This window comes from Calonectris borealis, chromosome 9 (assembly GCF_964195595.1).
Source record: "Calonectris borealis chromosome 9, bCalBor7.hap1.2, whole genome shotgun sequence".
In the NCBI taxonomy this organism is placed as follows: domain Eukaryota; kingdom Metazoa; phylum Chordata; class Aves; order Procellariiformes; family Procellariidae; genus Calonectris; species Calonectris borealis.
In genome coordinates, this window is record NC_134320.1 from 14,988,627 (window position 1) to 15,016,234 (window position 27,608).

The window sequence follows — 27,608 nt, forward strand, 5'->3', positions numbered from 1 at the left end:
CTGTATTCCTTGTAATTAAAAACACACTTGACAAATATATTGTACAATAAAGTTTATTATCTGTTCTCCTCTTTCTAACAAATGGAATGGATAGTGTTGATAATTCTTTACAAACCAAAGCTAATTTGGTTGTGCGACTGCCCCGTGACTGCCGTAGTACATCCCTCTTATAAACAATCAGTTTCAAATAAGCAATGGCAGATACCAAGTAATATGGGAATTAGAGAATTTCATTACTGAAGGTAGTTCCATGTTTTGGTACAACGTATTTATAACATTCGGCACAGAGGTTTGTGCATTGCAAATGGAAGATCTTGTGCCTTCACAATCCAAGATGAACATGTACAGAAAAATAAAATGTATTGTTGACTCTGAATTCTCCCTTTGGTTAAGACATGCATATTACAAGTGGGGGAGGAAGGGGGGGGGGGGGAAGACAAACACCTGAAATTCCGTAGAAAAGAGGAGAACTTTGCATGTATTTTTTTTTTCTTGTAACTAATATTCCCTGGACTTTATGCCCAGCCACCATAGCCCATTTGATTTCTCGTGATTAAGGAAGGTAAATTCTAATTCGTATTTTCATTCAAAACAAAAAGCTAGAGTAGGTGGTAAAAGAAAAATATATATTTTATATATATATATTTATACGTGTGCGCAACTATGTAAAGAAAATAATTCCCATAGTTACAGAGTTTAGTTAAAGAAAGTTTAATATATATATTTATTATAACAAAATAGGCAGTTATTGTGGGTAAAATATTCATTAAAATCTGACCCCTAAGAACACACACATTTTTAGGCTACGAATCACTCTCTCATTGCCCTAATGACCACCTCTGCAGCTGTTTTCTGTATTACTGCCAATGGAAATTTGGCATTCCTCTGAAAAATACAAGGTTTCCTAGCACCTAAACATATTTTAGGCTCAAAAAGTGTGATGACCATTATCTATAAACAATTTCTGTAAGACACTATAAATAGTGTTTCACAAGGAAGATTAAAAACATTACACATCTTTGTCCCTAGCAATTGGCAAAAAATGAAAAAATAGATTATAAGAATATCCATATGAAATTATGAAAATGAATATCCCTTGAGGAGTAATAATGGGAGTTAATGAAAACGTTAACTCAAAATTCGAAAGTTTCTCTCTAACTGCCTGGAAAGAAAAAAAAAAAACAACACCGTGAGAATAGAATTTAACTCCGAAAATAAAACCTGAAATTGATTGCCCTGACCAAACCATGCTATTAAAGTTAAGCGTGCAAAGTTACTCATGATTTACAACTTCCTTGAATACAACTTTTCTTTCAATTGTTATGAAATTTTAAAAGAACGTCTATAAAGCTTTTTTGAAAAATCTTTGAAAGTTACTTTCCCTTAAACATTAAGGAATTTTACCAAGCAATTCCCTCCCACCCCCACCCCAAACTAATAGCTGGTCAGGCCATTCCACTGTCATGTTTGAAAAATGGCAAACCAACAACACACAATAATACAAATTATTTAAACTAAGAGACACCAAATGTAAAGCATTATGGGAACTGCAGAATGTGATGGTTAGGGTATGAACCACGCTGGAAAGAACTAGAGGCAGGCTCCACTGGAAGGGCTTAGAGTCGTCAGATGTAGTAGGTGATGTCACTTAGAAAAATGAAAAATAAAAATCTGTTTTCATAATTTTTCCTTTGCTGGAACCCAGATGTAAGGCCCAGACTGCTCCTCTATGATCTGTTTCACTTGGTTGTAGATTTCTTCCAGTGTGTCTCCTTGGACAATAGCTGCAAAACATAATGTGGCAATCAGCAATTATCCTCCCCAGCTCCGCACAGAAACCAAGATGTTCCAAGCCAAGCTGTTGTTTTTTCTTAGAGTGGCAAGAGGATTTTAGATCGCTGAAGGAACAGACACCCGCTGGGATTTCTGGTTTCTGTGCTGGAGTGAAGCACACTGTTGATGGTACTGCAGGACACACAAAGCACCATCTCTCCCACTCAGAGGCTTGGGGTTAGGAAGTGGTTTTTCCTTTACTGCAAGTATACACATACAACTGAGGTGTGTTTTTTGCTTTTCCTAACCACGTTAGAGTTTGTCTGAGTCAATTCACATCCTCCAGTATTCTTTTTGGTCCAACTTTCATGTGTGTTTCCAACACAACAAGGCAAGACAGAGTACCGGGCTGTGTCCTCACGCAGTCAGTCTGAGGCCTGGCTTGGTGTAATGCAGACTGGTGAACTCCTCAGCTGGATCCTGAAACTTCACTGCAAGGCTGGCTGACCTTGGGATTTCTACCTGCTAGCATTAGCTTTGCTTTTGGCCAAAAAGAGGAGGAACTCATGGAGTTTGTTGCCCAGCCAATAGATTCAAGTTTTATAGACAACAGGCTTCCTTATATAGTTAAAAGTGCAATTTATATTCAGATGGCGTAAGTTAGATATATTTTCTCCAAGGCTAGAAAATAATTGGAAATCAGCCAATATGGATGTGTTCTGACATATCAGAGTAAAGTACGGTCTGGTGAGGATGAAGTTTGAGCTGTTCTTACCACACTTCAGTCTGAAAATGCAATCACCATGAGATAGCAGCTTCTTTTTAATTAGGATTGCCACCTCAGTGTTGGTAATCCAAGAAACAAAGTTTAGCATGAAAGATAATTTTGGAGGCAGGTCAGACTCACTCTTTTGTGCATTAATATATTACTGTTGCTTCCAAGCTTTGCTTTCATGCCAATTACTTCCTTTTTATTCCTACTCATCATTCCCATGTCTTAAAAACTTTCTTCCCATCTGCAGCCCATTGTCATAGCGCCTGTGGGAGGAGGAGGCTGTTCAATTATTATAACTCAGGTGTAACGTTCACAGCACAACATTGCATTAGAAAGATTCAGAATGTCTTTGCAATGCAAATAGCCGTAAGCTTCAGCATCTCACTTCTCTCCAGCTACGTTTAACCACACTTCTTCCAAAGCTCAATACCTTCAAAACAGAAGATGGATGCACTCTTCACATGCTTCAGTGCAAACTGTTTAAACTTAACCTGCTGATGAAGTTGATTTCAGTTACCCTGCATGATGTGCTATTTTTTAACAGATTAAGGAATGCTCACACATTCTGTTTTACCACCTGACTCACATGGGTGGCAGCCTCCAAATTGTAAGCACTAAGTGGGATTTGTAATGTCTTCAAGTATCTCAAACAGATTCAGAAAAGGATTTCTGGCCTGAACTGCATTATCAAGGACAAAAGCCTGACCACTGCTATCTTCCTTTGTCAACAAGCCTTACACTTCTGAGAAGAAACATGGTCCTGAGCACTAGAGCTCTTAAAAAGGCTCATAGGTTTTTGAAACATCTTGAATTATAACCCTTAACTTCCTGAAAAAGTGTCCTATATAATGCCCTGAAACAACCTGGGAGAATACCAGCTACTAAATAAATATATAATTACTATCTATTAAAATAAACTTATTTGTTTCCTGAACAACAAACCTGACACATTTGCAAGTCACCTGGTAAGGGACTCTATAACAGGAAGAATCTGCAACACATGTTGAGAGTCCCATAACTTTCTGGGTGCAGACAGATAGAGAGCTATGGGAAGAGTGGGAGAGCTAGATGCAGTATTGGGATAAACTGACAGCTGCGAGGCAGCAGAGAGGGAGGAAGGCAGACAAAAAGGCACGGACTCAAGTTGTTCATTGTGTGGGTAGCACACAACGTAGAGAACAAGGCCGCGGGAAGACTGGGGCAGGGAGTCTACTGGTTCCTCTATCTTCCTCCCATGTGACGCCACCACCCCTTCCTGTGTCTCTGCCCAGGTGGAGCAAAATGTTGCATTCACAGCTCTGCCCACTTAAGATGTGGAAGAAGGAATTGGGCAAAGGAGTCATGTCACAGAAAGGAGGTGAATGGGGCAGCAAACAGTGAAACACTGCAAAAGAGAACATAACAGGAAGGAAAGGAGCGAGGGTCTATCTAGGACAGGAATAGAGAAGGCTCATTTTCGTCCTCCTGAAAATCCTGACTTGATCAATCTCCTCCTACTGCAAGCCACAATGCAAACAATTAGCACAGTTTGAGTGCTTGCAGCCCACCCCTTGCTGTTGCAGTTAGGTCCATGGCATATACAAATTTGATTTGCTAAGTACCATAATGCTGTAGTGCCCAATTTCCAGAGGCTTAATTAATTACCATCATTCTTCACTTCCTGATTTAAAAAAAGTAGAAATTAATTGTTTTCTACAGGGAGCTTTGCTGGGCAATCTCAGCTCTGCAAATAAAAAGCTTTAAGTGTACAATATATCAACAAAGCAAACACCTGCATTCCAATACCTAGGAAAATGGTAGAAAGCCTCACAGTTTTTAAAACCTAAATTAAGCTCCCAGTAAATTTTTTTATATATTGAATTAATTGATCAAATTGAAATCAGTGTAGAGGTACTAAGATGGCTCTAGGCCTCAAAACAATTACAGATTAGCCGGAAAACAAAGTTCAGCCTTATCTCAGGGGTGAGGCAATTACTATTTTACAGCAAGCAATAAAATTTCAACTCTGGCAAGGGAACAGTCCCAAGCAAAACACACCTGTGAAGTGTTCAGTAAACTCTTGTTCCAGTTTCATGGCTCTCTCAAATGTCTTCCTGGCTTGCTCTTCTGTTAAGCGTTTATTCATTTCCCTGAAATTGAAAACATTATACATTTAAAAACTACTATCAAATACTTGAAAGTCTTTTGAAATAAGGGTTGTCTGATTATTAACCCTAATAAAAGGCAGTCTCCTAAATGACAAACCTAAGCAAAGATTGTAGTGGGAATGAGCTGTTCTGACACTATGCTGCATGGAATTTAGCACAATGACATTCGTTCTCAAGCATTTTAATTTGGATTAGAAACCCCGCCTAAAAGTCCCTAGAAATTAAACTCAGGAAATTAAATATTGTTTAAAATGCAAATATTACAATTGTCTTCATTTACACAACTTGCAGTTGGCTTTTCAAATACAATGACAGTCTCAAACAATTTAGCCTGAGATACTTTACTTTTACTCACATGATATTTTCCACTGTTTTGGGTTTAATAAAAATGGAGATTGGGTACAGCTGGGCAATCTGCAACCTTTTGATCGCATTACCAGAAACATCAAGAATGCAATGTTTACCCTAAAAAGTGAGAGAGAAGGGAAAATGGCACTAAGCAAAGTTTAAGTCACAGGCATGCATAGCTAATAATTTAGAAGAGAAAACACGTCTCCACTGAAGCCAACAAAATTAGAGCATTTGCATCAATGATATTATGATTTCACCACTTCGGCACAAGGTCCCACAATGCGCCTCTGTTGGGATCATACATCATTTGAGATGTTCCTGAGCCTTCTTCCTTTCTCCACCAGAGGTTGCAGCCCAATCAGCAATGCAGAATCATCCAGTGGAACAGCTGTACTTCAACCACACTACCAAAATTATTTGGTTTTAATTTTTTTTTTTTTTTAAATAATTTGAGGATCCTTTAGGGAGGAGGTCATGTCACAGATGCAGTTTAGAGAGGAGCCAGATGACTTAACTGGCATACCTGAAGGAGTAACCATCCCTGACGGCAGGGAAATATGCCACCATCAGAATCATTAGATGGAACTTAATACAAGCACTCTCCTCCCCCTGGGTACCACACAATAGAATACCAAGTTTGAGATGGTGAATGCAATTTATTTGGGCTGATTATTTTTTACCTCTTGAGAAACAAATACAACTTAACAGTTCCTTGGGCAGTTGTAAGACAATGTGGTAGGGCTGCTTTTCTTCCCACCTCTATTCTCCCACTATAAGCAATTTTCCAGCTCTTTGGGATATCTCATCTCAAAGGTTCTTCCTGTTCCTCAGCTCCCCTCACCTCTGATACGCTCACTTCCACTTCACAGATTTTTATTTCTTTCCTTTCTGAGTAGCATATGAGTAATTTGGCTTACCACCATTTTAGAATGGGATGGGGGGAGAGGAACAGAAAACCACTGTCAGGTGACTAAAATAAGAAAAGCTTTTTCTTTAGCAAGAGACCAATGTGAATGGCAGAAGATTCTGTGAGCCAGGATACAAACCCACAAGCACCATAAAACCAAAGGTTACTCATATCATACAACACACTTCTTGAACTCCTGGGACATCATTCCTGGAGGGCACGTTGAAGAACAAGGAAGCGACTGCAGTCTGAAATGACTGACACGTTTCTGCTTCCTGGCAGAAGAGATCACTAAGAATCATTTACATTTGATCTCTCGCACAACAAAACCACAGAGTTTTATTTCAGGAATTCTTAAAGAGGATAGACGTGTTCTTCCCACACGAACAATACATATCTGCTTGCTTTCAACTGATGATAGCTGTTTCCCAGATCCAGTCCATGGATCTGGATGCTGACTGGTATCATTTAAGAAAGGTGTTTGTATGTTCTAGCAAAGTATTTTACTATATGTGCTGCCCTGTCCACATCTTTCAAATATTTTCTCTTTAAATGTGGCACATGCTCTGGGAATTAAGAATTAAGAGCATTACCTGGCCTATTTTCCTTTTTGGGATAAGACATTTAGTATTTGCTGTGTTTGGCCCAACAACTTATGCCCAGTGCCAAAGGATTTTGGGCAAAGGGCGGAGGACTAGATTGCCAGCCCAGTAGCTGTACTGGACCTTATGAAATATAATTGTTACAATTTATTCCAAATCAGTAATGAATGTGCATTAACAGTGGCCTCAGACACAGAGATTTGCAAGCTGCTAGCAACTCCAAAGAGGATACGAAAATTTCTTTCAAGTGAGAATTTGGAAGACAAGGAAAAGAAACGCAAGTACCTCATGATATAATCATCATGTTTTCATCCAGGGAAGCTATTTTGCTCTTTGCACAGTACATTTAAACAATATTTTACATGTTTTTTACTTGCACTGCATCTGATTGAGAAACACAGCACGGCACTCGGTGCCTTCTACAGTAACTGAACAATGACATCAAAAAGCATCTTTAGCTGTGTCCATTATAGGTAAGGAAATGAGAGAGAGAGAGGGATCAGCTGGAACGATGGGTGAATGAACACAATTTAAAGCTATTGCAAGAATACTATTTTTGGTACTTTTGGGGTAGTAGCAGTCACTTCTGTTGTGCATGCCCCTAAATTCATCATAGAAAACTTGGAAATAGTCTTTTGTATCCCAGTAATAAGACCCACTGAAGAGACAGAGAGGACTACAAGGAGGGAGTAGCCCCAGATCGACGAGTCTGCAGCCCCGTCATGATTTTGAAGTCAAGTTCTGAAGGACAGGCCATTGTTTCCCAGAAAAATAATGATAGCTGGAACTGAGAAATTGCTGCATCTACCCAAAGTCCCACGGTGCCTGTGCAAGAGATTTAATAGCATGGAGACATCTGGTAGTACTTTGTTCTTCATGTCAGTTTATAAAAGATTCACAATTGTTTTGTACCTTACTAATCCCACTAGTAAATTAACACTTGCCAGAATTAACAATACTCGGCCATTTGGCCAGAATGGTCTACGCTGTTTTCCAGAGGACTAACTACACTCCCATGTCAGAAGGGTTAACCACACTTACCCTCTGCATGTCCAGACTGAAAGTGCTCATGCTTGTGAGTTCCCACCTAGAAAATAGCTGTTTCTTCTCTCAAACAGATCAGTTGTCTACTGTAAATGCACCATATTTGTAAGCAGTAGAACAACACTCATCAACCTAACGTGGAACATTCGCAAAGAGTTTTCACCAAAAAATTTTCATTAAAACAAGCATCTTACTCTAAGAAATACGCTTCCTTCTTCCCACTCTTTTTCAGAGAGCTCAAGTAAACCTCACTTTGAATTTAGAAATATTTAGATTTTGCAAGAAATAGTTAATTAAAATCTGTTCAAGATAAAAACAGTAAAGTCAGTCTTCAAAAAGTAGTGGTAGTTATGTAAAATGTCTTTCTAAAATTGAGTTTATTACACTCTTTTCCCTTTGTCAGCTAAATCCATGAAGGGCACAAAGAAAAAAAATTTTACAAGTTTTCTTCTGCACAAGTCTATATCAAATGGATCATCATATTAATCGACTCCACCACCACTATTCTTAATTAGTTAGTGATCTATGTATGTGAGCTAGGCTAATTAGCCTGTAATTCCAATTATTTCTTCTCTATTTTCTAAGAGGGCACAAACTCTTTTCCCGTAATTTAATCACAATGCTTTCATCATTCCAAAGCTTCATTATTTCCCTAAATGCATTTGTGACAATGCAATTTGTTTCTAGTTTTGTAGAAATTCCTTTTAAGTCAGAGGGTTCCTAATGGCTTCTTGCCGTTCTTCTCTTTTCCCCTGTCAGCACAGTCAGATAATCACCTCAGCAAATGAAAGTAACTGGCACTGATTTACCTTTTCTGCTACTTCTCGCACTGATTGGACACTTGTTCCATAAAGATGATTATTGTACTGGCCAGCTTCAATGAATTTGTGATCCTGAATATCCTTCTCCATTTGCTCTCGAGAAGTGACAAAATGGTAATCGCGTCCATCCACCTCATAATCTCGTTTTGGTCTAGTAGTATCTTTAAATATAAACCAGTGATTTTTAAAGCAAAACATAAAACAGTGACATTTTTCCCTACAATATCCAAAAACACTCTCCCATTTATACTGCAAAATTGTCACATGCGAAGAGATGAATTAACACAAAAAAATCATTTAGAATTGCTTTAGTATTTGCTGAGACTTACGTGGAACACACGAGCCAAATTTGTCTGGGAATTCTGAGATCAGATCATCATTTATTCTGTCTTTCATGGGTCCCAAAACAATCACAGGTCGAGTGTAACTGACTATTAAATGTAAAGGAATAATATCAGTTACATTTCAGTATGATTGCTTTCTTTCACAGTTCAGCAAAATAATCTTTATCACGTGGTAATGTTTTAATACCTAAAAGAATATGTACTCCTAAAGAGAAGAAAAACATGTTGAAGAATGTATATCAATTAATACCGTAGTCACAGTAAGATATTAGACCTTCACTCTCAAATCATTACCCTGGGGGATTGAAGATGTTTGAAATTATCAAGTCTTCAGTATTAAAAAAAAAAAAAAATCTTTTCACAAAGTAACATTCTTCATTCTAATGAAAACAGCAAAAGGAGGAAGTTTGAAAAATCTTTTTACCTCAAAGAGGTACCTAAGCAGTAGCAGAGTTCGTGGAGTTCTAGTTCTGTGTTGGTAGAAGCTTCTTCTTTTCCTCTAAGACCACAACTTAAATACTCATATATGAAAAGACTCAACTGTATATAGCTTCTGTAACTATTAACACCCTTATAAAATGAAGTATAGCATCTTTTAAAAGCAGCTTAATTTTTTATAAAGTTATAAAGGGCTTTTGGTTGGAAATTAAGCTCAAGCAGAAAATACCTGATTATACTGCAAGAACCATGAAGACAATAATGTCTAAGTATCTTGGCATTAGCATATAATTTCAGCTGTATAAATTTTAGTTTTAGGTTTAATCTGTCTTTCCTGCACAAATAAGTCCAAATTAAATAAAGTCTGACCTATAAAATATATTTTATTTTGACTCTCGGAACTATTTCCTTTCAGGGGTATTAATATATTCGTAAGAGGAATGTCTGGGATCCAGTAACTGTCAACCTATTAATTTAACAATAAACATCTTTGCTTAAAGACTAAGGGTGGCCCACTAGTGGCTCAAATCCAAGCACCTTTAAATCTGTTTTGGTCATTACAGTTCTTTATTCCTCTGGGCTTCTTAAAAAAAAAATTACTGTGGAAGTGAATTAGTGGACAAATGCAGATACCATATGCAGGGAATGTATTACTGCACCTAAGAAAAGGAACGAGGTGCTGGTTCTTTTATGGCCTTCCCCATACACTATAATAGACTCAAAGGGAATTACAGTCATGTATTTAAGTGTCAAAGCGCTTGGCTCTCTAAAATCTTTAGTTTTACAATATGGTAGTTACTAAACCATTGGCTTGTGCAAAGTCCCATTCACATCTTTTCTCTTCAACCTTGATGTTAATTCACTTGGTATTACATCGTTCTCACTAAACTATTAAGCTATCAGAATCTGGGAAGCTAATGCCAGCTAAAATGATGTTTCTCATTTTGTGAGACCCTCTGGTGTGCATACATACACAGACCCAGCAGCTGCTCATTTGAGGGTAACAAATCTCCAGATTCCCTAGCTTAAGCATCGCTTGCTTAGCACATCGAAGAGGGCCTATCATTTCTCCATTTCCAGCATGGTCTCAACTCATGCATTTCTCATCCATGATTTTATTTGGAGCCTACTAAAATTACAAATTATATGACATAAATAATGTGGTCTGTGTTAATCCTGTATAACAATTTTCACTACTTTTGGAAGCTTACTGATGAAATGGAGCCCACATGCGATGATGAACAAGTTGGAGTGGAAAGTCTATACAGGCGCATGCGTGTTCCACAATGGTATTAAAAGCAACTGGGCCGTGCCATTCACTCCATGAAACCAAAAATGAAATCCTGACACTCAAAATTCATGTAAATACATGATATATGTTTACTTCGACTGCCACCTTATTTGATAGGTAATAGATATCAAGTATTCCGAAAGGACATCCCTTTTACAGATCAATTTACAAATATATGAGCTATGTATCAGATAATGTAAATCAGCCATTAGCACCTGTGGTGGTGAACTAGAAATTCTGTATCTATTATACACAATGAAGCAAGATCAGGACCAAGGTGAAAAGGAAATGATAGCATGCCATTGGAAATCAGTGAAAAGCATTTTATTTTAAATGCAAGTGTAAGAAAATATTTTGTCCTATCCATTTCCATTTCATTGAAAATTATTTTTTTTCTGAAAAACAAAAAAATCACTTGGCAATTGCTAACCAAATTAGCCATGTAAGAAGACCAAACAGAAGTAGGAGACTGCCCTGTTTTAGAGACATTTCAATTAAAGCTTACTAAAATAGACAAATCATCTATTGACACACTTTTTGCTGTGACAGAAAAATGGAACCACAACAGTGAGAATGCTAAAGCAATATGAAACAGAAGTAAACCATAATTTCTGAGGTTCACACTGACGAAACTGTTAAACATACCGTATTTTCCTTACGCAATGTAAACCACACATAATAAGTTATTTTAAGTAGCACACTTTTGGATTGTGCACTAAATAATTTAGCAATTGCATTTAATAATTTATGCCTTTATGCTTTATTCATTTGAATAATGGTAACAAGTTCAAAACAGTGAAGAAGTTTATCATGGTGCTCAGTACGTAACGGCACATGAAGCATTCTGATAATTCAGATGATATTTATTTTATACTGAGTGAGATTTACAGACCTTCTTGTTGATTGACTGGTTCATATGACAAGACATATTCCTCTTGGCCACCTAAAATGTAAATGCAAAGACATATCTATGTATTTTTTTCTAAATCAACATCTTTAAATTGAGTCATTCAATGAACTATAACGATACAGACATTCCTCAGTAATATGCATTACAATGATACTGATGAAGGACATTTTTCAAGAGCCATGAATTATAAAAATCACAAAGATAAGCCAAACAAAATTTTAAAGCATAAGACACATACAGTGTAAATAATTTCCTGGTTTACGTTAGCATGTCAAACTGACATCAAGCATAACAAGAATTTTAAAGCATTATTGAAATGCTCTTATACACGTTTCCCTGAATGAAATGCATGCATACTATCATTCACTGCTAGAGGCAATGCCACCTTCATCATTAACATTCTCCATACTTTGAAGCCAGCATTACATTTTTCTATATTTATACAGGGCTGACAATCATGTATGTCAAGGTGTACATATCTTCCATTAACTTTATCATGAAGTGGCATTTATATAAACACCTTCAATCACTAATTCTACAAAAAAATTATTATGATTGTATATACTAAATAACTATTCTTTTATTAACAAATTTTTAAAGTAATGAACTTGAAAACAAAGAATGCTTTGTATTGTTCTCAGCTCCAGAAAGCACATCAGCAGTGAATGAAACTAAAATAACTGAATTTTGACCTTTGACAGCTGCAGGCTTTTTAAATGTTAGTGAAAGCATTAGAAATATACCTCAGTTGCCATCTCTCGAAAAGATTATTTCTAGTCTAACAAGATATCTCCAAGTAAGATTTCTTGCAATGGAATCACTAAAAATAAACTCCATGACAGCAAAGAATTTATAATTCTGAAGATACAAGCTCAAATTATATTACATTACTATAAACTTTGAATAAAATACAGTCCTTCAATAACTCACTTGTGTAATTTTGGAACATTCTTTGTAGTTCATAAGCCATACTTATAACAGGCAAAGGAACATACCAATGCTATACCACAGTTGTACAGAAACAGATGGCGAATAAAGGCTTTTATAAATTCATATATTGCTTCTATATATCTATTCTTTATTTCATAGCAAATACTATCGATATTTTAAATCTAAAATTTACAATTTCAATAAGAGAAATACTTCTCTTATTTGCAATAAATTTGCATTCAAACTCTACTACAGCAATACATGAGTGAACATTTTAATTTTTAAGTTATTGCAAGTGAGGAATATGTTAAGACAGACATGAAAACATGCAACCTATATATTTTAATATCTCAAAAAGTTACTCATGCAAATGGATTTTAGAAGGACAGTATATACTTTCAGAACCCTTTTTAGGCTAGGGAATCACCAGCTATTGACTCATCCATGAAAGATGTGGCTTATATATAATTAGATATTTCTTTGGAGAAGTCACATTGCTATAAAGCCAAAAATTAGTTAAGCATTAGTTAAGTTACTAGAGAGATAATAACAAGTAAAAAGCATTCCCTGATTAAGGGCAAAAAGTATATATTGTCACTGCTTTTCAATACTTTCGAAAAATGAATATTAATAGAATGAACCTTTTGAACAACCGTACTCATCTGTAATCAAGATAACTTTCATATTAGACAGCAGTAAGAAGAAATTAAAAAAATCATTTTAATAAGAAGTGTTTGGAATTACACATTCAGATAAGCAAATCCATGACATTCATAATAAGATCAGGGCTTCTCAAGTAATAAGAGTAAAAAACTAACTAGTAGTACCAATAATGAGCTTTAAACATACATAAAGCAAGCTCTGAGAAAAACCTTGGGGGGAGTGGGGGGAAGAGAGGAAAACAGCAAATTTATGAGAAACAGTCATGGTTAGATAGTTTTAATGGCGTGTCATTAAAAATGGTTAAAATTTGTAAGTTTGTCATATAGGCAAAGGCAACTTCCATATATGCTCAATTTTGTGTTATTCTCGGGGAACACGAATGCCTCCCCCAATTGGTTTCTTTTCAATTACAGTCTATGACACTGTGAGCATTGTTAGTGCTGGGGATTTTATACACATGTATAAATTCTCTCCTTGAGCATAATCATCTGGAAGAAAAAATGTGTATCATCACCTCTGAGAAGATCTACAGCTTCCAAACAAATATATCTGTTAATGAACCACCTTCCTTACTACCCTAACATAAATAATATCTGTTTCTGAAGTGCCGATTATACAGTTAGCAGGCAACCAGGAGCTGACCAGTGAGCCGCTCAGTGTCATACTGCATGACTTTTACTGTTCCTTCTTTTCGTATTCCTCTCCAAATCCTTAACTTTTTCATCTTCCTGCTCTGCTCTATCCTGGTCTGGACTGCGCAGCCTTACTGAGGAGTTGTTCACTGGAAATGACCAGTGGGATTGAAGGTTTAAGAGATTTTAAAGCATTGTAGAGCAGCATCATGCAGCATCACTCACTGTGAACATGTAGTACTCCTGCAGCTTGGGTAATAGTAAACAGTAGTGTAGCTTGGGCTAGTAAAAAAACTAACTCAGTCTAGTATTTAAAAGATACTATGTCTTCAGAGAGAGAGAGAGAACATGTATGTGTGCCTAGCATGCTAATTTATAACTGACTCCAGCACTTAATGTGTGTCGTATGCTTTGAACACAATTCATACTAAGCACCCACACTTGACAAAACAGATATATGAAAGCTGAAAGCAAGGGTAAATACATGTTTGCTTATCTTTTCTTTCATCAGCAGTATATACATATTAAATCTGAGTATCAGATGTGAAAAATTGTAGATAGTTATTGCACTATTTAACAGATTATACAGTTTAGTTACGCTTCCAGTATTAAGCTCAGCTACATATAATTATATTTGTCAGCATTAAATTTACACTTAGGTTTTAACAGGTCTAGCTAGCTCGCATAATTTAAAAAAGTAGGAACTGATTCAAATTAAGCTGAACTAAGAAAATCATAGATCACAATAAAAATATCCATAAAGGAGGTTTGCAATGATTCTCTCTAGTCAGTTTTTTTAAAACAAAGACAGACATAGCAGAATTTGCAGTACCCCACCAAACACACGAATATGGATTTCACCTGAAGGTGACTCGAAAGTTCTATTTAACATGTAAATACCCAGAAAAGACAGACAAACAAAACCAAAGAAAGAGCTACTAAACAAAGGTTCTAAATAAACAAAGAACTTAAAAACACTTACGGTAACTACTTTCACTATCGCTGGCATTAGAGGTTACATGCTCTGAAATTGCAACACAATGGAAAAAAAAATAAGGAACATACACTAGTGACATGAGTCCGAAAGAAAGCAAATTGACACAAAATAATCCAGATGAAAGACAATACTGATATCAAAATGCTGAAATCAATACATACTGCATATAAAAGTTTTAAGGTACTTCTCATAGCTCTCAGGATCAAGCTTAATTTCATACGACAGGAATGGATGTTAATAAAAAGAAAAACATTAAATAGCACATCAAAATAAGATTACGAAAAGTACACTAATTCATAGTTCACATGTAACCCTGCAATTTTTAGGTTTTCAGTTCAAGATGAATTTTGTTGTGCAAAAACTATGGGATTATGCATTTCAACTTTTATGCAGGCAATTTATTGATTATATTAAGAGTCTTGTAGCAGAAAATACTGGACTATATTGCAGGAAATATAGTGTAGCACGTTCAATAATAGACACTTCCCTATGGTACATTAAATAGTTTACTTGAAGTGCAATGCAGAATTAAGATTTTAAACCCCCCCCTTCCAATGCTTTAGTTTTCAAAAGCTCCTGACTTGTATTCTGGACTAGTTATATTAATTTCATGTCTTTTGCATAGTAATCAAAATACTTCAGTAACTGCAAGGTGTTTATATTTACTTTTTTAAGCTATGTAACTGTGTTAAATAAGTTTATAAATAAATAAAAATTAATGCAATTGAAGCATTTCAGGTATCAATCTATTCTGTTACATGAAAATGCTACAAATCTGGTGAACAAATGCGAACTTTGATACTGCTGAACTTTATTGTAAAAAACCAATTTTTATGCCACCGAGTGTGTGTATTTGTAATGAAAAACACTAACATTCACAGGTTAAGACTGCATAAAGAAGCTTGTGCTTGACCTATACAAATCAAGGACAATTAAATTTGAAATTATGTACCTAACTGTATGCATATGATAATACATATTGTTGTCATGAGGAGCCTTTATAATACATTAAATTCACTGTGGTTCCTCTACTACAAGATTGAAGAAGTCCACGCCCTCCCTGCTAGGGGACTCCAGAGGTACGAATACAGTTATGAAGCAAGTATGCTTCTAGTGATTAACAAACATTAAAAAAATTACAGTCATCATATGTAAACTAATTAACCTTTTAAAATGTTTTTGGATAAAGTGAACCAATATCTTTAAACCACGAATCTCTGGCTAGACTGAACTCCCTCATTTCATTTTTGTGCAGGAACAAGTATTTCCAAATGTTTGCGAGTACCAGCAATTTGTACCTACTTCCATTTCATTTTCTTGTCTTGGAAAAAGAATGTCCATATTGACATGGAAGAGGCAAATAGTGAAGTTTAAAAGCCTTGTGGTAGAACATGAAAGGGAGACATTGTCAATTGAGAATACAAGTGTTATGATAGTCTGATAATGGGCACAATTGGTGAAGATGAAAAGCCTGAAATACCAGCAAGAACAGCAGTCTTGCAGAGCCCAAGTAACACAGCTTGCATTAAGCATGGTAAGGTGGTTTCAAAAAGTCTGAACTGTGCTGAAAAACAGGCTAGAAGCCATTTATTTTTATAACAGAATCACCCAGTGACATTTCTGGACCATATTACATAGTTTAAACCAGGTACGATCATAAGACCATAAAGGCTGCTAAGGTCTTCTGTTCTAGACCAAGAATTTCCTTGAAACTAGCCATTTCGGAAACAGAAAATTAATGTTATAGCTACTAGAACTTTTATTTCATGACACTGCTTGTTACATGGAATTTCAGGAACACCGTGCGTAACTTTTCTTCCTAGCGCATAACTGTTATCTTTAATGACCTTTAGTTACTGATCTTTAGTGACTAATTTTACTATTTTATAAATGCATAACGTATGTGTTTAATATCTGTGATGAATGCAAGGTCTTGACTTTTTTTTTATTTGTCGTTTTAGTACAGTGGTGGTGTCTGTACACACACAGATCTGTTAGAGTACTCAGCAACTTTTGAATCTTATTGTATTCAAGTAGTTAACACTTCTGCAGGAAATACAACTAATTCTTTTGTGTATCCTCTATTAGCTACCCCTCTATCTGGTCTAAAAGCATCATAAGAGTTCAAATAAGTCAGACAGAAAAACTCTAATGGCATTTGTTAAGCAAAGTTTTTTTGTTTGTTTTAAGTAGCTGTAAACATCAGTCACCTAAAGAGAGGATTGAAAACTGTAACTGTAACTAAAACTGTAACTGTAACTGTTAGGCAATGGTTGTACTATTACTGTAAAAAGCCATAGGTTATTTTTAAATAAATAAAAACACAAAGACAAGATAAAAAGTGACAGGAAAAAAAAAATTCACCACATTTAATAACACAGTACTATTAAGGACAAACAAGTAAGCGCTGGTAAGCTTCTGAACAACAACAATAAAAAAATCTAACATGATAGTCACATGAACTTAAAGTAACACGTTCCTGAAACCAAAAACCCCCAGAACACTACAAACTAGAAAAAGCCTATGAAACATTTTTAGCGTCAACCTCCTTATGCCAGTAGAGCACCAGTCTCAGAGAGATCTGTTAAAAAAAAAAAAGTAATTTTTCAGATGGAGGTTAAAATAACTTGGGAGTATTTTGATCACTTACTCAGGCCTTTTGATCCCATGTCGTCAGGGACCTCCTGCAGAGTAGTCCCCAGAGGGCAAGCAATAAAAAGACAATCACAAAGAAAATAATTGTCAGTAATATATAAAATTGGCGCTACGACAGGAGACAGTTCCCAGAACATCACAGGGGAAGGTAAGTCTATAGGATTTGACCTGACTGGCACATAAAGTGTAATCGATGATGCAAACAGCAGAGAACGCAGTTTGTAGCGGACCTGGTCTCAATTAGCAAACTTATGCAATTGCTTTTTGAGAAGACATTTTTTTTTTTAGCGCTGGCAACAACAATGAAAATCAAAATAGCCTCTCTTCAATAGGAAAACCAAATTAGAATGGAATGACTTTGAAGTAACCAGTCTAAAGGGACTGATTCGAGAAACTGGTAAGCTCCGTTATACTTCCTTGTTGCTATGCGCTCTCCTCCAAGTCAGAAATGAGGAACCATCACTGACAGCGCTGGAGGGCTGTTACCTCCTCCAGTTACGTACACACTGTTACTCAAGAGTATCACCCAGTTTATTCCAACTCTTGGATTGAATTTTACTTCAACAGCAAACAAACGGTTTTATTGATTTTGTAGATTGGTTTGTCATTCACACCTCAAGCTCGTTAGCCTGTTGCAGCTCATGAAACTGTCTCCATGGTAACACCCTACTGCAATCTAGCAGGCCCTTCTACGTGTGCTTCGGTCTCCATCGAATGCCACATACTTACGGTCAATATCACTGGTTTCCTGCTCACTCTGGTCCTTGTTCTTGTAGAAGGGAAATTTTCGGGAAAAGAGGTTCTTTTTACGCTTGTCATTGAATGACTGCTGAAGAAGAGAAGGAGGGGCAAAACAAAGGATGTCTAATGTCTGTGTGAACAAAGGCCCAGACCAGCAGCTTTGCGGAAGCTGACTCCTATAACCACATTATGCAGCGCATATTTCAGTTTAACATTATCTTCTCAGCTCATTAAAAATAGAGATCAGGATCATGACTTTGCTCACACCCTCCATATTTCACATGCTTACTACTGAGAGAACTGGCAGGCTGGTTCATCCTACATGGCCTGACCAGTATTTCACAAATTTAGGCCTGCTGGGAGTATAAAAAGATGGGGAAAACTAGGTTGCTATAAGATGGCCAAACGATAATGAACTCAAAGTCAATTAAATCACTGATATTGTCTAATATCGGGGTTACAGTATTTTAAAAAAAACACTGAGGCTTTACGCATGCTTTTGCAAACAGCTGACACCATAACAGCACACCAGAAGCATTTGCCAGTGTTACCCATTTGCAAAGGCAAAACTGTAAATACTTTGGTGACAACTGCTAAATAACATATCATACAGTGAAGAAAAATGGAAATTAAAAGCTGGCATTGTACTGAATGCTCTTACAATAAAACTAAGTAACAGTGAAATAGGAAAAAAGGAAAAGAAACGTGTCTAGCTAAAATACCAAAAGAATAAAACAAAACAAAAGTATTTGTTTCAATCTTTCACAATTGCAATTCATTGCAAGTTGACTGAAAGGAATGACTTCGCTCTACATAACTCTGTATCCCAATACCAAGATTAACTTTCAAAAGATACAAACTCATTTCATTTGTTTACTGTGGCAATTATTTTTCCAAGGGTGCATTTATAGAGAATTACCACATGAAAAACCCTGTATGTCCAAGGATCATGTTCAGCAACTTTTGACATTAACTGCTTGTGTTGCTGAAGAATTTCTGCATCTCAGTTACTATGAAAATTTCTAGAGTTACCTATATAGAAATATACATATCCACCCATTTGAATATAGACTATTATTGTGCTCCTTGTCTAAGTGATGGAGAGCATCAAGGTATTTTCATTCATATATACGTATGTCTACAGGTGTGATTAACACAGAATTTAGTAATATCTGCCATGTCTTCTGCTGAAGACATTATGTGACTACAGCACCTTTAATCAGTAACATTTTTATTGCAATTATGCCCAGAACTGGAACTAATAGAGCTAACTTGAAGCCAGTTGAAATTTCTTTTCATCTTTAGGCATAACTGAATCATCTGCCCAGATTTGCCAAGACATGAAATTTGCCATGTTTTTGTCATTTGGTTTGCAGAAACTTTATTGCGGGAAGGATGGCAAAAGTAAGAAAATGCCCAACTTGGTTTTGAGATCCTATGCTGCAGGGGGACTGTTTATTTCTAAGCCAAGCAGAGCGCATGTGCAGCAGGAAGTAATAAAACTTCCACAGAACCATTTTTTAAAAGCTACTTTTAAAAAAAACAAAAATATTTTCAATTCATACATTAAAGACACTATTAACAGCTATTTGGAGCATGTTAACTTTCAAGTAATGTCTGTCTGTCTTCAGCCCGTGTGAGCTCATCTTCCTCTATTATATGCAATACAGTTGCAGAAAGATACATTATCCTTCCCACCAGCATTAAGTGTGGAATGAAATATAGTAACAACTGGGGGTCAAATAGAACAAAGTTTTTTCAAACAGTGGGCTACCTTCTTTGGTACAATTACAAAACAAGCATTTGACCTTTCTAAAGAAAATACCTATAGTGCAACATACAAGCTGCATCCTGCTACAGTATTAACAATCCTTCTGACCATCTGTTTTAATACAGACTTGCTTGGCAATATCAGATACTGAAACATCCAGTGATATTCCATTGTTTAAAAAAGTTTACTTCAAATTACCAGGTGTTAGGCACACACGGTACCATGGGAGCGCAATCAGTGACATTGAGCTCTGGAAATAGCAATACTGTGTTAAGTCAGAAATCCATAAAACCTTTAATTGGCTGGTATCTCTGTTCGACTAAAACTGTCACTCCACTGTAAGAATTGGTAAATTATCAACCTGATGTATGGACAAAAGAACTGGTTTCGAGCCAGTCATATGCTTGCAGGAACCATAGTTGGCATGGGCAAGGCTTTAGGTTATGGTCCTCCTGACCTTCTTTATCTGAAGTCAACAAGTCATTGCAATAGATTTCTCATAACCAGAAAGATTAAAGTAATCTACAGAACAAGGGCAACAAAGAAATATGCCCAGAGGAATAGATCTTTGCTGAGTATATACTGAAAAATACTGTAACATGAATTTCAAAAAGTGGAAGTCTCACATGTATGTAATTGTTCCATTCGGACAAGTCCTTCAGTTTGGGCAAAAGAATAGGAGAAATAAATGTAACAAAGCTAAAATGGTGCAGTTTAACTGAGGTGGTGAGACTCTGCAATTTGTACAGAGAGACTCTGTACAATTTGTACCTTAAAATAAAAGGAGTGGCTGATTTATTGTACTTCATAAAACATAATCAGGCTCTTCACTTTAGTTTTGAAAATATTTCATAACAATAATTATTTTAATTTTCTGTACAGTAAATTTTACTGAACTAATATTAAATTTTATATACTGCATGTATAATGGTCAGAGTCAGTTCCATTGCCAAAAAAAAAGAGAAAATAAAAGTAATATTATACTGATTTTGCATAAAAGATTAGCCAAAAGATTATTTTTAAAAGATACCATGATTATAAAAAGCTAAAGAGAATTGCTTATTAGTTGAAAATGCATAGTAATTGTATTAAATTTTTCATAAGCCCACTGCAAATCATAAACAGGAATCATAAGCAAGAATATATTAAAACAGAAGCAGCACAGAAAGTGAGATAAATGTGTATATGAAAGGAACAAACAAGAAAAAAATTTAACCACTTCTGCTCCAAAGTTTTTAGCTTTCCTTAAAATGAAAGGAATGTGGATTTTAATGTTTGCCATCGCTAGGGTTATTCTTTAAGGTTTTAACGTAGAAATTTTGAAGAATTACACAAAGTTGGAATTTCACCCTGTCCATGGAGTATTATCATACACAGACACAGGAAGGCACACAGTCCATGAGGACACGTATGGTGCAGACAACATACTGGGAAAAATATCACCATGACAAATACAGGAAGAATACTTTAAGGAGAAACCGTGATGTTAAAAACATTTACAGCTGAAGCAAAAGATTGTGAACAGTGTAAGCATGTTTGCAAAATGAAATGTTACTAAAGAAAAAGAACTGCAGTTCTGTATCAATGGCAAGCGTAGTTGCTTTTCCACTCAGTATTCCATGCATATCTTTGATGCTATGCTAGTACACAGTGACTGTGCACTAACTCTGCTATTGTCAAGATGCTACTTCAAATACATTATTAATTAAGTTAACTGTTTGCAGTTTATTGGTAGACAAACTACAAAACCATGCAATTATCTTTCAAAGAACATCGTAACATTTGAAAAATTACTTCCTGTAATTAAAATAATCTAAAGTATTTAAGCCATTTTCTTTATGTGACTTCTAAAAAGTGAACTCAAATTATAAAAATGATCACGTTAAAAATTACCACATCAGTTGATAACGTTTTATTCCAATACCAGTATATGAATGTACCAAAACAGAAAAAACCTGCAAATAATCCTCAAGGCAGTACCGTAATTGTTCATCAGAAAATAACTGGAGATATTTATTTCCTTTTAAACAAATAGTTATAGAAACAACCACGACATTTTCTTCATTAATAAACAGAACTGAAATCTTTACCATGTAGCAGAGGGAAGTATGTATGGATTTGACAGTCTTTAAAGTATAAAGTCCTACGCTACAGGATAAAGTATTGAAGATTTAATACTTCATATATGTGATTTTTGAAGTTATGAAAACATTGTAACTGAAATAAATGACAAAAAGGAACCTTTGGGATGTACAATACTGTACAAGCATGTTTCAGATTTTAAAAAATGATAATATATTATTACTTACTTAGATGTAATTAGTTACATCTTAAATCTACATCTTACATCTAAAATGCATATACCTAAATCTTGAAATTACTAGTTATAAATTATTGGTAGAAATCGTAAGGTTGTGAAATTGTTTCTCAAATTTCAAAACGACCAAAACATTGCAAAAAATCCTCACCCTCAAAAAAAAAAATTTGGCTGCCTTACCATTATGAAATTGCTGTAATTTTGGCTACAAACATTCCTATTACTACTTAAGTAGCTACCCTGCTTTCTCACCACTCATTCACATCATGTGTACTGGGACAGGGATTGCATATCGTGCAGTGAACTGCACCAAGGGATTGACTAAAATTAAAACCAGGATTTCTTTTGGATTGGGTTATTTTTCATCTGCATTGGTTATTTTACATGATTTGAGCACAGCCACATCAGTATTTGCACCAATAGAGAGTGGTGATGAGCAAAAACAGCTGTGAGATGAAGATTGATTCTGGTCAGCAATAGCGCTAGCCTTGATTTTTTGCTGGCCTATGCCCTTGCATGAAATTCTTTAAAACTTCCATAGTTGTAACAAAGAAGTTACTTTATGCTGTCTGTGTAACTGTGTACATCGTAAAACCTCATTTTATCATAGGGACCCTGTTGAGCTCTACTTCCTTGTTTTCTCTATGCATTAAAAAACTTTAAAGAAACGAACATATTACTTTTTCTGAAAATTGGTAGTAAGCCCCTCCCCCCAAAAAAGGAGTCCAGGAGTACAATCCATACTAAAGCACTAAACTGCTTTATAAACAGCACTTGCAGAGCTGTTAGAAATGGCACTATTCAATACTTGATTAGTATCTACAATTCCTATTACATTACAGTATTAATGATAATACATATTTCTAAGCTAATTCTTCAAAGAATTTGCAGTGTTTTGGCAATGGTTTACTACTAAAGTTAACTTTGGTGCTCAGAATTATTTCTATTTGACAGAATTTAATCTTTTCACTAAAAACTGAAACAGTCTGCATAGATAAATCACTGAAAAATGTTACCATTCACAATGCCAGGTGTAATTAGTACTTCATTAACTCACCCCTTTATCTCCTCTTGTTTTGGAATTGAATTTCACTGTCTTTAAACGGGCTCGTTCTTTTTTCTCAACTCTACCACAAAAACATACACAAAAAAGTTAAATCAGCAAGATTCCAGAACTTCAAGTTACTACTTGTTACAATGTAAGCCTATAGGTGTACCTTTTGTAGTACAGATTTTTGTTGGTGATGAAACCTTCAGAAAATGGCAGCCTGCTAGTGGCAGACTATATTGGAAAAGTAGGGTATTATTTCTCAAGTGATGAGCTGTTGAGCGTATTGGGAGTATTTTGTGATTATGTAGGTTCAATAAATCGGGGGGGGCAAAAAGAAAAAGCATATCAATAAGTGAGCAGCCTCAATTACCAGTCAACAACAGATACTAAGATTCAGAGCACCAAATCTCTTATTTGGGTCTCTGATATGCCAGCAAACATCTTGCCTCTGTTTACTCTGGCCAAAGAAGGACTTTCCAGTTTCCCAGGTTTTGGGTAGAAAGAATTCATGACAGCGTCATGATTCGAACAAAATTTACTTTGCACCTTTTCATACATAAATGCTGTAATGTTATTAAACCTATAACTTGCTTACAGTGAGAACAGAGAAATGGACTTGGGCCACCTTTATCAACTCCAGCACGCAACTCCTAAGACTAAATAGGATTTTAACAAACTTCTCATTGAGTCAGTCAGAATCCCACTACAGATTATTTAAAAAAAAAAAACCAAAAACCACCAAACAAAAAAAACCCAAATCAAAACAAACAAAAAACTCCCCCACAAAACCAAGTGGCTGATGTGCTACAGAATTAACAACAAAGAGCAAAGCATACGCAATATATGTATTAATCATATCAGACGTTTAATAGCAGACACCTCAAAGTCAATAAAATATCATGACATACCTGCGTTTGCTTGGGATAACTCCAATTTCATCACTTTCTCCGTCTGGAGTTACTTGCCGTGCTTGCCACCATTCATCATCAGAAGCATTAATGACATGGAGAATATCGCCAAATTTGAAGTTCAATCCTTGACTTGGAAGACCGCTATCCTTAGTCTTGTCATAATCAAAAAGAGCTCTACATTGAAAAGAAAAAATTGAACACAGAAAAAGCAAGAAATAAAACCAGGAGAGCATGCATAGCACAAAGTATGAAGCTGCCTGTGTTGTTCACAAACAACTGCATCATTCTGACAGTTGCTTAAAACAAGAATGCTGAACGCATTCTCTCTCTCTTATATATATACACACACAGAGAATATAAGTATAGTATTCACACACACACACTTAGAAGTTTTAATGAATGAGAACAAACTGTCCAGAGCAGAAACTCTAGTACTTTGCGTAAGGTCCACAGAAGATGCCTCCTGCAATCCAATAAGTACTTTGCACAGAGCAAGTTACATGTCAGCCTAGGGAAAAAAAGGCAACTATTTGAAGCATAGAGCACTGTCAAAAGTTCTGTAATGTACGTTGTTTTATATCAAGTTACAAATTGGAATTATTTTATTAAATAAAAATTACTGTCTTTAAAGTAAAAGTTGATATCCTGTTCACAGGGCGGCAGGAAAAAAATAATTTAGAAATATGATCTGAACACAACTTTGCTACTGCAGTATCTGAAGGCAAAGAACTTTATGTGCATTCTTTCGGAAAATTCCCAACCATTTCAAGAAAATCTCATCCTTTTTTATAAGGTAAGCCTGTTTTCAAATAATAGGCACTAGCAATATCTGAACACCAGCTGCATGGCTACAGTTCATTAACATTCTCTTGGCCAGCAAGGTTGGTTTATGCAAGTCCACTATTATCCACACCCACATTCATGCCTGCTTTGTACTGATTCCTTCCCCCTTCTTACTTATGAAAGCACAATTGTCTGGAAAGGCACATGGTGCACCATACTGTGGAACTGATCTGGGTTAAAATTAATTTCTTTTCTCCCTGTTGGATCATCTTATATCGGTTCCCTGAGCAACTGAAGAGACTTGCAGTATGTTTCTCCCAGCACAATCGAGAGTTCAGTGAAGATGTGGAAATGAATGATGACAGGAGCCTCTTACCAAACTGTAAGAGATACTCCTAAGATTATGCCTTATAAAGGATTCTTATTTTACTTTTGAAAAAGGTGTATGAACCTCACCTATGTAAAGTGAGAAGTGTCTGTACGATACAATCCAAAAAAACCTCAAATTTATTTCATCTGCAAGCTCATAAGTTTGTCAGTGATGCATTGTCTAAACGATACCTTATCTCCATTTAGAGACTTGATACCAAACCCACCTCAACCTTAGAAAAGTAGCAACAACAGATTACAATGTGATGATTTAAAATGGTGTCCTTTTCCTTGTCCAAATTCAGTTGGTTTCTTCTTCCCAAACACTAGTTTATGTACCTTTTTCTGCTAGATTTTCAATATCTCAGAATTTTTTTAACCCATGTAAGCACCTCTAAGTCACAACTGTTTGCTCCAAAATGTATTTTAGCTTTGTGAATTTCGCCTTTCTAAAGCACAGAGTGTATTTCTTTGGGTTTGAACTGTATTTACTCATAATCAATGTCAAATTGCTTAGAGGGAGAAAATGCAACATTTTCTGTCAGATCAATTCATCTTTAGCATAAGTTCTACTGCAAAATCAGAGTTGGTTGAGACACCATGCTTTTTTGGGGCCATAAAAAGTATCAAAACCTTTTCATAATGAGATAAAGGTTTTAATAAATATTTTCTAAAAAGTCTAGAACAAGACAGACATCTTAAAATGGATTTGAAATACTTACTCTCATAATACACAAAGCCATATATTTAAATGTGCGATACTTTTAATTCATAAAATTTATGATAAAATGTAGGCTTTCAATTTTGAAAGCACTTGGAGGTTGAAATACCACCTTCCTTCAGTAGTGCAACCTCCACTATAATACCTTTCAGTTTAATTCCATAACATTACTTTGTGTGTAAAACTTGTATTTTTATCTCTGTTCAGAGCAAATACAAATGTTTGTTCGATTTTGCTTCTGCAAACAAGATAATAAATATTTCTAATAGCTGAGATATCCAGATTCTTTTTAAAAAAATCAGAATTCTTATTTTCTTTGAAATAGTTCAAATACTACAGGTAAGAAAATTATACACCTAGTAGTTATTCCTCCAGATTTATTCTGCACATGTTTAAGGAGCACTGTGGACAAATATTGTTCCATATCTCCTACATATAATTCATTATGTACCTTTAATGCAGATTCAAGTTGTTTACATTTTCACTGAATTAATTAAATGCATCATGAGATTTATTTCCTGAGAATTCTTGTTAGCATTCAAGCAATGATTTCTACCAGCACTACTTTTAACTTTTAAGTTTTAGTTTTAATATAAACTTATATGAGCAGTGAGCTGGGCCGAACAGCATTACTACACGTTGACTGCATGAGAAAAAAAATAAATACACAAGAGTGAAATGGAAGCACAAATGGATAAAAACATGTATCATCAACAAGTGCTCTTCAAACTAGATAAATGATTACACTATAGTTTTTGCACAATGAAAGGCAGTTTCATCAAATATTTTTCCTCTGGTGAGGTCACTTCAACAAAAATAATTTTATTGGGGAAAAAAATAAAAGCTGATAGAGCTAGTTTTGTAATAAGGTAGTGACAAAACTATGCAGCTAAAATTTATAGGAACACCAGGAACTGGTAACTATCAAATAAATGAGCCAAAAAGCAAACAGAATTAACAAAAATCTCTTTCAATTCCAACTGATTAACATGGCTTTTCCTGTATGCCTGGCAAGTCATCACAGCCAAGATGACACTTATCTACAGACTTTAATTAACTCCCTATATGAAGACTTTTAATACAGATTAACAATACCATGTATACATTTATTTAGTGTAAGTTATAAACACTAACTTACTTAAAAAGAAAATTGGTATTCCTGATCAACTACTGCTTTGAATGCAGTCCCATGATACTTACTCTAAAGTTCTATTTAAATTTAAATGAGTCATAAAAATTATTTTACAGAGAAAGCACCAAGTCTTCTGTTTTATTTCACCCTGTATTACTCAGCAACTAAGCAGTGCTAAAAAAGGTAACTTGGTTCCTTCACTTACAAGTCTACAGAAACTGAAGTTAAGTTGCATGTTTCATGAGTGCTTATGCTTCAAAACCAAAAATTTAATGGCTGTGTTAACAGTGCCAAATTTTCTAGAATGTCTTTTTACCTGGGCACAGTCATTACTTTCAATATCATAGGCTGTTGATCAAGTTTTACTGAAGCATTTCTTCTTTTAGGATATTCTTGCTGAACAAAGCAATCAGGAATTCCTGCAGCAAAAGCATCTCCATGCCTTACTTCATGAAACATGAATTAATCTTACCACTTCAGAATAAATGAAGGTCAGCTTATAAAGGAGTTTCTCTTTTTCTCCCTGAGTTTT

General features: G+C 35.5%; 1 protein-coding gene across 17 annotated transcripts in view; it reads right to left on the reverse strand.

Moving 5' to 3' along the window:
- Positions 1–37: 37 nt before the first annotated feature.
- The window catches only part of DLG1 (discs large MAGUK scaffold protein 1), a 168,903-nt gene continuing 141,332 nt past the window's right edge, over positions 38–27,608 (reverse strand). For 6 of the 17 annotated variants that reach the window (XM_075158353.1, XM_075158352.1, XM_075158344.1 and 3 more), the window contains 10 exons: positions 24,069–24,245; positions 23,167–23,236; positions 18,010–18,109; positions 14,611–14,652; positions 11,386–11,436; positions 8,750–8,851; positions 8,409–8,581; positions 5,051–5,160; positions 4,586–4,677; positions 38–1,784 (listed from right to left, as the gene is read on the reverse strand). In XM_075158353.1, coding sequence (XP_075014454.1) covers positions 1,678–1,784; positions 4,586–4,677; positions 5,051–5,160; positions 8,409–8,581; positions 8,750–8,851; positions 11,386–11,436; positions 14,611–14,652; positions 18,010–18,109; positions 23,167–23,236; positions 24,069–24,245 — 1,024 coding nt within the window. In that variant the 3' untranslated portion in view covers positions 38–1,677. Of the gene's footprint in view, positions 1,785–4,585; positions 4,678–5,050; positions 5,161–8,408; positions 8,582–8,749; positions 8,852–11,385; positions 11,437–14,610; positions 14,653–17,275; positions 17,310–18,009; positions 18,110–23,166; positions 23,237–24,068; positions 24,246–27,608 lie in introns of all 17 variants that reach the window. The other 11 variants (XM_075158358.1, XM_075158351.1, XM_075158350.1 and 8 more) reach the window with 5 other exon arrangements.